Source organism: Polypterus senegalus, chromosome 16 (assembly GCF_016835505.1).
Source record: "Polypterus senegalus isolate Bchr_013 chromosome 16, ASM1683550v1, whole genome shotgun sequence".
NCBI classification, from domain to species: Eukaryota; Metazoa; Chordata; class Cladistia; order Polypteriformes; family Polypteridae; genus Polypterus; species Polypterus senegalus.
The window spans coordinates 86,324,716-86,335,821 of NC_053169.1; the positions used below are offsets into that span (position 1 = coordinate 86,324,716).

The following is an 11,106-nucleotide window of genomic DNA, read 5'->3' on the forward strand; positions in this document are numbered from 1 at the left end:
GGGCACTCTATAAAAGGGGCCGTCCTTCATACATTCGAGGCTGGAGTCGGGTGGAAGTAGGACAAGGCAGGAGCAGAGAGGATGAAGGCGGCCTGAAGCAAGGCATAGTGAGGCCAGGACTTTGGGAAGGGGTTTGTGCACTTGTGTGGGTCTGTGTGACCAAAGGACTGGGGTCTTTGTGACCAAACAATTGTATATAGTGTAAATAAACGTGTGGTGGTTTGTGCAAAACAAGATGTCTGCCTGTCTGTGCCCGGGTGCCGTTGACAATAGATAGATAGATAGATAGATACTTTATTAATCCCAAGGGGAAATTCACATAATCCAGCAGCAGTATACTGATATAAAAAACAATATTAAATGAAATAGTAATAAAAATGAAAAAATACACATATAGGCCAGATCTAATTATGCAATTTTCATTACGCTATAACTTATTACGTTTATTACATAGAAAATCCCGGACCATCGAGAAGTGTGCAAACTGACAACATGAAGAATCGTCTTTTTGCCGAACTGGAATCATAGTCAAATCAAATCAAATCAAAGTCATCCAGACGATCTGGATCTGCATAATTAGATCTGGACCACCCTGTAGATATACTGTATGTGATCTGAAAATATTGTAGCTGGCCTGTTACCTCCAGTATGGTCATCTGAGCTTCAGACATTTTCTTAGCAGTTAAATGATTGGCAGCACAGCCATCACTCATTTATCTGTTAGGTTGTGCAACATTTCTCTTACAGTGCAAAGCCTCCCAAAATGTGTACGCTTGTTTGGAACATGTGAGTGAATTAATCAGGAATGTTAATGATTTAGAAAGAAAAAAGCACTTTGTGTGTCAGAGCAAGCTGGAGAAATGCTGATAAAAGAAAGAACATACAGCCAGTGTCGAGAAAAACAAGTGGAAGTAGCTGAAGATGTTGATTGGAGCTGCTATGAAAACTTCAGAGAAGTTGTGAATGCAACTGACGTCAGTGAGCTGCTGGCCAAATATGAGCTGAACGGGACAAGTGAGTTAGGACGTCAGAGACAGGCAATGGCACAGAGGGAGACCAGTCGGTACAATGTCCTGTGCTGTTTGTTTTAAAATGTGTAAATAATGTCATGTGTCTGTATCACTCAGAAAAAAGGGGAAAACCTCAAAATCTACCAAAAACTGAGCTAATGCTTCTGATACAAATAGAGGTGATAGGAAGATAAGGAGATAACACTTAAAGATAGATAGATAGATGGAAATGAAAGGCACTATATTATAGATAGATGGAAATGAAAGGCACTATATTATAGATAGATGGAAATGAAAGGTATTATATTATAGATAGATAGATGGAAATGAAAGGCATTATATTATAGATAGATAGATGGAAATGGAAGGCACTATATGATAGAGAGATAGACAGATGGAAATGAAAGGCGCTATATGGTAGATAGATTCAGGCACTATATTTAGGCAGGTTAAAGGCACTATATGGTATATAGATACTGCATATGTCATTACTTTTACTCAGTTTTGCCCTAATTTTTTTTTTTTCAGATTACCGAACATTGACGTTTTCATTTAGTATGCTCTTACCTCAGTCGCTGTGGTGGATGTCATTTGGCTTTTATCGTACACCCATCCATACTGGCAAGGAAGAAGTGCTGAGGGTCCTTCAGAGGTGTTAGTGGACTGCTGTGGCAAGAAGGCTCTGCAGGAGCTAAGAGAGCCGTCGGCTTCTCTCGGGATGCTTCCCTTCAGCTTCTCCGCGTCCGTGTAGAAGGTGCTTGCATTCTCTGATGGGTAAAGTGCACAGCGATGGGATGGCACCGCCGAGATGAAGTTGTGTAGAAGAAAATGGAAGGGCAGAATGATTCTTGGGATACAAAGCAGAAGGACAATCCTCAGCTGGAACCAAGAGAATCCACCCACCTCAGAAAGGAGCTCTTCGAACCTCATGGTGGCCTGAGTTGATCTGTGAAGCAGACGGCTGCAGGAGAGATTCAAGTACGTGGGAGTGAGTCATGTGAGGGGGCTGCCTTGTGTTTAATTTGTTACTTTTACTTAATGTAGAAGGCCCTGTTGCACTCTTTCACCGATGTACAGTTTTTGTTCAGTCATGTGGTAGAAAATGTTAGGAAACAGTCCCTCCATTGTGCCTTACGGTTTTAACAAAGAACTAGCCAAATACGTGTATCAATAGAGAAAAGTCACTTAAAACTGGAGCAGTCAGTGGCACTGAGAGTTTAATAGCACCTTATCTTACATTACTTTAATACATTTCAATATCAAAAAAGAGTGTGTAATATGGGGGGTCAAAGGAAAAAATGGACAAAGTTAATTAGAAACATAAAAATGTAAATGTAAGTTTAACTGCAGGCCATGTGGTTTAGAATACTGTGACAGTTATTTAGGTATAAACAATAGTGTAATGTTATCATCCGTCCATCCATCTTCCAAACTTACAGTAATCTGAGCAGGGATGTGAGGCAGCTGGAGCCCATCCCAGCGAGCATAGAACACAAGGCAGGAACAATCACTGGACAGAGTGCTAGTGCTTCACAGGGTGAACACACACACACACACTCTCACTAAGTTACCGTGGGAACTGGATCACCTGCAGACACCATGCCGGGAGGACCTGGGACATGAAACCCAACTTCCTTGCCAAGAGGCAGCAGCGCTACCACCTCACCACCCTATTTTATGTCATTTAAGTAATAAATTAATACCCATAAAGGAAAGTTCAGCACAAACCTTGCCAGGATGTGAGTGAGCGGATTTCCCTCGATCAGATGGAATCCGAATTTACTTGCACCTGTGACAAAAAGTGGGTGCCCATTAAAGAAATTCAAGAAACACAAGTGAGCCACATGTTGGATAGCAAATGGCTACAACTCCAGGGCTCCTGTTAAGACAGCCTAAGGATTCGTTTGATTCATTTATATATTTGAAGGCTGGCTGTTACAGGTGAGAAGTCCAGCGCATCCCTCTGATCATATCACAGGTATTGGATTTAATAATTCATACATTATTTTGTGTACATATGTGTATGTACATAATTAATTATATATTTAAATTGATGATAATTCATATGACATTGTCCTGTTTCACTACACAGAGCATGATAACACATAATCAAAGTAGGGTGTTACGCTGCAGAATAACAAGTGAATCAGAATTGTGCAACTCACTCTTGAGTAATGATTTATTCGTGAATCAAATGAACGAGAATCATGTAACTCATTCTTGGGTAATGATTCGCTTACAAACGAAATGAACGAGAATCATGTGACTCATTCTTGGTTAATGATTCGCTTACAAACGAAATGAACGAGAATCATGTGACTCGTTCTTGGGTAATGACTCAGTTTGAACTCAAAAGAACCAGTAAATGACATATGGCACTCTCAGCTCCTGCAGGGCGTTCTTGCCAGTGTAGTCAGTGAGCTGTAAATAAGTGTGTGTTACAGTAAAGTAGAAAGCAAATAATTGTTAGAAATTAGAATATTTTTATGAGCTTCAGTTTTGTTGACTGTAGAAAGGGACATAAACATATTAGTTTTTGTATCGTTTATATATAAATTTTAAAACAATTCTATTAATGATTTTTCTATACAAAAGAAAGCACTTGGTACATTCTAATATGAATGGGTTGTTACTTTATTGTACTTGTATGATGAATCTGACACTCATCAGTGGCAGAGTTCTTGATTGCTGATATTAATATAGTTTGAAGTTTAAAGAATCATAAGTCAAGACTCATGATTCACGGGGTTCTTGCACATGTGCTTTAAACATCTACCAGCGTGAGTGAAATGAAAGACTGACGACATCACGCAGGACACATGTGACTTAGCACTCCCGTCGAGCTCCACTGAATCGATTTGTCCATGCTCACGAATCAAGTTCTATGAATCACTGAAAAGAGTCATTCAGAAAGAACAAATTGTCTGCAAATCGACCATCACTAGTCGACATTCACTGTTGTACTGACTGCACAGGGCGAGAGCAGTTTAAAGCAAGATGGAATCAGAAGATCAATTGTAATTGTGAAAGAAAGCCAAGGCCACAGCCAGAAGGGTAGGAATTAAATAGGTCAGGACATGAGACAAAATCGTACATTGGGAAATGTAGGAAAAAAGTCAATCATCAGAACGTTACACTTCAACTAAACCAAAATGCATGACATTACATCAAAGCTAAAGAACAGAAAAGAATTCATTACCAAGGATATCTCTCTAATATAATAAAAAAAATCTTAGGACAAGACGTGACTTTTTGAAGAGACTTTTTGGAAGGAGGCTATTACCATGAGATTCTTTCAGGTCATGCCATACTTACAACTATTTTCAAACAAGACCACGGTCATCCGTTGCATTCCGGCACTTAACCTGGACAGACACCAATCCATTAAAGGGCTTACTTATGAACACACACCACACACTTGCGAAGACCCAGTTTAGAATCACCCACTCATCTAAATATGGCAGCGAGAAATGATGGGGTCCAATGAATTAACGCAAAAATTGTCGATCAGTTACACAGCAAATTGATCATTGTATCAAGAGACTATGCTGAAGCTGTTGGTGGTGATCGTGTGGAAGATGAAAACATCAATTTACAATATATTAACACCATCCTGTCTTCCACCAGCCAAATTACTGTTGAAAGAAGGATGTACTGTATCGTACTTTTACTGCGTAATTTATGCATGAGTGATGGGCTATGCAATAGGACAAGATTAGTTGTATTCAAAATTGGTCGAACAATTCTAACGTAAAATTTTAACAGGCGACAAGAAAGGTAATGTAGTACATATTCCGCGGATAACATTAAACACCAAAGGAGATCTTGATATGCCATTCGTATTAAAACGTTTACAGTTTACCATTAGAATAGCTTTTGCTATGACAATTAACAAATCACGGGGACAAACATTCGAAAAAGTCAGTTTATTTATTAGAGAGAAAAAAACGGTATTCACTCACGGGCAGTTATACGTCGTGTTATCACGATGTAAGTCCAAACACGGAATCAAAATTCAATGCGATATTGATGAAAAGTTAATTCCAAATGCTGTTTTAATTGAAGTTTTAAAGTAAAAGTGAAAATAATGCATATGTAACAATGCCCATGAAAATAAAAATCTCTTTAAATTGTATATCTGGTTAACCAAACCCAGGGGTTGGCAAGCGAAGCCCCCTATAGTCTTAACAATAAAATCGTGAGCATTTTTTTTTATTTATTCACTTATTCACAAACTTGAACGGTTAGGAAGTATAAGACTTGACCTGTATACGGTCACAGTAAAGATGTCACACGTCACACTCTCCTGATTGTCTTTCTTCAGAATAGCCGGGCAATCCTGCATCACAAACAGCAAACACTAGCAGGAGCCATTATTTAAAAAAAAAACAGAGCCATGAGGAGACAAACTTCAATGCTGTTTAATTCTTTGACCATTAATACCCAGATGAAGGTGGTACTCAAAGTAGGGCATTGATTTTGAAATGCAAAGATCAGCAGTGGTCTTGTTAACCTGATCCAACAGACAGCAAGCTTCTGTTTACGAAGAACCATCTGCAGTCAGAAAGACTTCTTCATAAAACCCTGTCAGACATATAAATGCATGTCACGTGTTCAGAGAGCACATTACACACTTTAAGTATAAACATAACCTGATGCAAGGAAAAATCCTTTCAGTAATGTGAGATCTTACATTGGCATTCAAAGACCTCCATGGATGAGTGGTAAAAGTGAACAATATGTTGCCGTAAGTGCCGTGTGTGCCCTCTCTTATGCACAGTCATGGCAATCCTGTGCGAGTTGGTGTAAGTTTGGAAGAACTGGCAGCTATGAAAATGCAAAATAAGAATTTGAAGTAAATGGTGTGTCCCATTCCATCAAAAGGACTGCCGTTAAGAAAGATGATAACGAAATGTCACCGAAGGTGCAGATTTCAATACTTAAAACAACAGAATCAACAAATCTGCCGAACAACACCAGCAGGTACACAGACAAGGCAGCACATCTAAACGAATAACTGAAGTGAGTTCACATTACTATCTAACTGGCAATGCACACATCATACCAGATGTGGACCAATCAGGCTGGCACCGCCAGCTGAACCTGTCACAGACAAGCATGGGACACAAGTTCAAGGCACACACTAGTTTATTATTTTCTTTTTCCTCGTGGGAAACGTCTTCCCCGTTTCCCACAGGCACAACACAGTCCAAAGCACAGCACAAACACAATACTTTCTTTTCAGTTTCTCTTTTACTTCTCATTTCCACTACTCTGGTCAAGCTTTGTCGTCCTCCTCCCGACTCTGGCTCCTTGAGTAGTGGCTGCTGGCTCCTTTAATAAGGCACCCAGAAGTGCTCCAGGTGCTTGATGACTCAGAAGAACTGTCCATAAGGGCTCAGCAGCTCCTGCTGCAGCACCCCCTGGCAGTGCCTGTGAATCCCAACAGGGCTGCACCAAACTCCAACTCCCATAAAGCCCTGTGGCAGTCCAAGGCACCGCAGGGGGGTTGCCATCTGGTGTCCTTGGGGGAGGTAACACTCTGGCCACACTTGATCGCTCAGTCTTCCCAGTGTGGAGGCGTCCCGGCCAGGCAAGTGCCCCGGCCGCAGCCCACACAGAATAGAGCCGCAGTGTTTCAACATGCTGTATACCCACAGACCACGATGATTATCTAGTGACTGCTTGCTGTTGTTATGCCACACTGTGAAGCAGTAGTTCAAATGACAGAAAGATATCTTAGCAGACAGAGGCACGTCTCAGATTTGAGCTGAACCCGTCACAGACAAGTAGCTGCAGTGGTCTGTGGTCTGTCACGACGTTCATTATAATATAGAAATGAGTCATTAGGCTTCAGTTACCTTGTGTGCTACTGAGCTCCTGAAACGGTAACAGCAATTTTAGCTTTTTATTTTCTCTCAGTGTTGTTTTTTTATTCAGTATCTTTGCTGTCCCCTTGAAACCCCAACAGTGGTTTAAAACACATGGACTGGAGGAATTGCCATGGGTCTTTTAGGAAGAGCCCTGTCAGTGTGACCTATGCAGAGGTGGATTTCTCTGCAACTCACTACACACTTTTTAACAGGAAGTCCCCCAGTTGTGTGCTCTCATTTGAGAATCGCTTCTGGCCCCACGAGACTACCAGTCTACTTCAGCCTACAAATCATTTGCACGATTTTTTTTTAAAATAGTGTACGATAAAAGAATGACCTGACATGGCAGAATGAAATACTTACAAGCCAAGGCATTAAAAAAGATCTGAATTGGTTTCTAATTAAGCAGTCGGGTTGGAACAGAAATCCTGCTGCCGCTCTGACCCTCCAGGACAAACTTTGTCTGCTGTTGCTCTACACCAGGGGTCCTCAATCACAGTCTTGGAGGGCCGCAGTGGCTGTAGGTTTTTTTTCTAATCTGGCTGCTTAATTAGAAAGCAATTCTCGTCAATAATTTAATTTCATGGCTGGTTAGTGCTTTAACTCTGCTATGTCAGCTCATTCTTATATCCTAGATTTTCTTCCCCTTTCTAAGGATATCATCCAAATAATTTGAAGGCTAAAATGAAGGAGTAATTCTCAGTCCTTCACTTTTTTCTCTTCACTTTCCTTCCAATTATTTAATTACACCAAATAGTGCATGATAAATACATACAAGTGTAAATGGTAACAAGCTAAATGGAGAAATGCATGTTATTGCTAATTAGGAGCAGTTAAAGACCAAGGATACAGTGGTTTAAGACTAAAATAAGCAATAAGGGTTCAAAATCTTAACGAGCGAGACAACTAAAGTGAAGCAGAAGTGTTACTTGAGCAGTAAGTGCTTCTTATTAAGCAACTGGGTTGGAGCAAAAACCTGCAGCCACTGAGGCCATTCAGGACCGTGATTGAGGACCCCTGCTCTATACTTTTGTGGCTCTTTTTTGTTTAGTGACTTTCTTACCAACCGGCTCCAGACTGTGAGACTCGGCCCCCACCACTCCTCCATTCACACACTGAACACCGGAACCCCACAAGGCTGGGTGCTGAGCCCCCTCCTGTACTGTCTCTACACCTACAACTGCAGTCTGGCCCACAACAACAACCTCATCGTCAAGTTTGCTGACGACACCACAGTGGTCGGACTCATCTCAAAGGGAGATGAGGCAGCTTACAGAGAGGAGGTCCTGAAGTTGGAAGCCTGGTGTTCAAAGAACAATCTGGCTCTGAACACCAGGAAAACCAAGGAGATCATTATCGACTTCAGGAGGTACAGCACTGACTTAGCTCCCCTTTACATCAACGGCGAGTGTGTGGAGAGGGTCCATACCTTCTGGTTTCTCGCCATCCTTATCTAGGCTGACATCTCCCGGACAGACAACATCACAGCAGTCATCAAGAAGGCACAGCAGCAGTTACACTTCCTGAGGGTCCTCAGAAAGCACAACCTGGACTCCAACCTGTTACTGACCTTCTACCGCTCATCCATCGAGAGCCTGCTGACGTATTCTATCACAGTTACGGCAGCTGCACTATGGCAGACAGGGAGAGGCTTCAGAGAGTAGTAAAGGCAGCACAGAAGATCATCGGGTGCCCTCAACCCTCCCTGATGGACATTTACACCTTCCGCTGCCTCAGCAGAGCAAAAAACATCATCAAGGACAGCTCCCACCCTGGCTCTGATCTGTTTGACCTGTTGCCCTCAGGGAGGCGCTACAGGTGCAGCACAACAAGGACAAACAGACTCAAGAACAGTTTTTTCCCAAAAGCCATAACCGTTCTAAACTCACATATGCACTGACTACACAGTCTAACCCCCCAACCCCTGGACTTCCTTCTATCCATCAACTGTGCAATATCCAATATCTAAATGGTACTGATAATCAGTGTGCAATATCTGTATACTGTACAATATCATTACTCTCAGGGTCCAACATCCACTACTCACTGCACATGATCATCATTATTGTGCAATATTTAAATAATGTGCAATAACCCAATAATGCAGTAGTTATTATTCTTTCCATACGTATATGTATATAGCGTTGCAGAACTTTTTTGCAACTTTTTGCACCATTTGTTTATTTACTTGTTGTGTCCTACATATATGTCTGCACTGAAGGAGCTGTTTTTAATCTCATTGTACATGTGTATAGTGACAATAAAAAGGCATTCTCATTCTCAATGTGGCCCCTGTGTGAAAACTCAGTGCCTCACAAACAGACCCCAAACAGAATGGTGCTATGATGATCTGACCAAAATCAATTTGGCATTTGCAAAAACAAAACAACAGTAAACAATCCAAAGCTGAACCATAGTAAATAGTTAATAAAATTAGAAGTTGTTAAATAAAAATGACAAATACTGCAGTAATCATACATAAAAAAAAACAAACCGCCATATATACTAATGGAATCCTAACAAATTTCCAGTGAAGCTTACCTTCATGTCTTTAGGATGTTTGAAGAAAATCAGAGCACCTGGAGAATAATGGGCACGGGCACAGGGGGGCGCTGTGCAGACTTGATGTACTGAGGACTGAGAACATACTGGGACTCAGAACCCCACATTCTGGGGCTGTGGGACAGCAAAGCTAGACAGTGCCCCACTGTGCCACCGCAGTCTGGCTTAAACCACACATAAACCCTAAGATGCAAGTGCATTGCTCTTCAGTGCCACTGTGGTAAGGTGATACAAACAAAATTACTTTAGAAATGAATGGCATGCCCCGATCTCCTCAATGTCTCATTTTTCAGATACCTGCTCGAGATGTGCGATGTCGTCCCTTGTGTGCCGCTCTGCTGCTATGTATTTCATGGAGGATTAGCAGACATGCCAGGTTAGCGCATACCAGGGCAGCACAAGCTGCTTGGCAGACTAAATACCTGCTCCCTGCAGAGAGAAGTCATGCTTGCCAGCTAGGTCACCAAATATTTTTCTTTCTCTGGTTGATAGCTTTTTTTTGTTTGCTTGCTCAGTCCCAAAGGTTCATTTTATATCAACAAAAAGACTGTGTAATAATTAACACAATCTGATCCTGTAAAACCAATTCACTATTTCTTCTATTTGCCAGTATGCTTCAAAAATGATGACAGTTTGGTCAAGTGATGAGCTCTGCTGCACTACGACCCCAAGGCCTGGGGTTCTTTCTGTGCGGAGTCTCCTTGTTCTCCTCCTGTCCACCTGACTTCTCCTTATTTCCTCCAATGCATGTTAGGTTAATTGTCCCTGTATGAATGTGCCCAGTAATGGTCTGGCATATTATCCAGGATAAGTACAGCCTTGACCTCATTGCAGCTGGGATAGGTTATGGTACTCCATGAAATAGGTTGGCTTGAAAAATGGATGAATGGATAACCTTATATTACTTTGTAAAAGTCCCACCTGTTAATAATCCGCTATATAAATTAAATGTATTATAATATAATCAATTAAAAAATATATAAATCAAAAAAGAAAATTATTATTCAAGTGGATAAGAAGCACCTGTGCTGTAGTGCAGCTCTCATGTGCTTGGATAGCATGTCTCAGTAGCAGTAGGAAGGAGAAAGAATTACAAGCCAGCGGCTTCTGTTTTTCTAGAATGAGACAAAGTGATGTTTTTTGCAGATGTTCTTATTTAATCTTGTCAGCTTTATACTCCAGTGAGATTTGGACAACCTTCAGAACTGGGAGATTACTCTGGGAAAAAAAGGGCAGGTTAATGTAGAAAAGTGTAAAGTGCTACATGTTGAAAAATGGAACTTCACTTATAAATACAAGATAGCAGACACTGAGCTACAGGCAGCAACCTCTGAAGAGGATTTAGGGGTTTGTGTTGACAGAATATTTCATCATCAAAGCAATGCGCAGAAGCGACTAAATAGGCAAATAGATAGATAGATAGATAGATAGATAGATAGATAGATACAGTAGATAGATACTTTATTAATCCCAAGGGCAAATTCACAAATAAAATGTTTGATTATCCATCCATCCATTATCCAACGTGCTATATCCTAACTACAGGATCACAAGGATCTGCTGGAGCCAATACCAGCCAACACAGGGCGCAAGGCAGGAAACAAACCCCAGGCAGGGCACGCACACACACACACACCAAGCACACACCAGGGACAATTTAG

At 41.2% G+C, this 11,106-nt stretch overlaps 1 protein-coding gene across 7 annotated transcripts in view; it reads right to left on the reverse strand.

The window, feature by feature from the left end:
- Positions 1-9,894, reverse strand: part of LOC120516746 (solute carrier family 22 member 7-like) — an 81,885-nt gene extending 71,991 nt beyond the window's left edge. Inside the window, exons 1-3 of one of the 7 annotated variants that reach the window (XM_039738646.1) lie at positions 9,743-9,894; positions 2,739-2,799; positions 1,578-1,971 (exon numbers count right to left, since the gene is read on the reverse strand). In XM_039738646.1, the coding sequence (XP_039594580.1) occupies positions 1,578-1,940 (363 nt within the window). In that variant the 5' untranslated portion in view covers positions 1,941-1,971; positions 2,739-2,799; positions 9,743-9,894. Of the gene's footprint in view, positions 1-1,577; positions 1,972-2,738; positions 2,800-8,312; positions 8,430-8,453; positions 8,557-9,742 lie in introns of those variants that run through there. The other 6 variants (XM_039738649.1, XM_039738647.1, XM_039738644.1 and 3 more) reach the window with 6 other exon arrangements.
- Between the last annotated feature and the right edge of the window lie 1,212 nt (positions 9,895-11,106).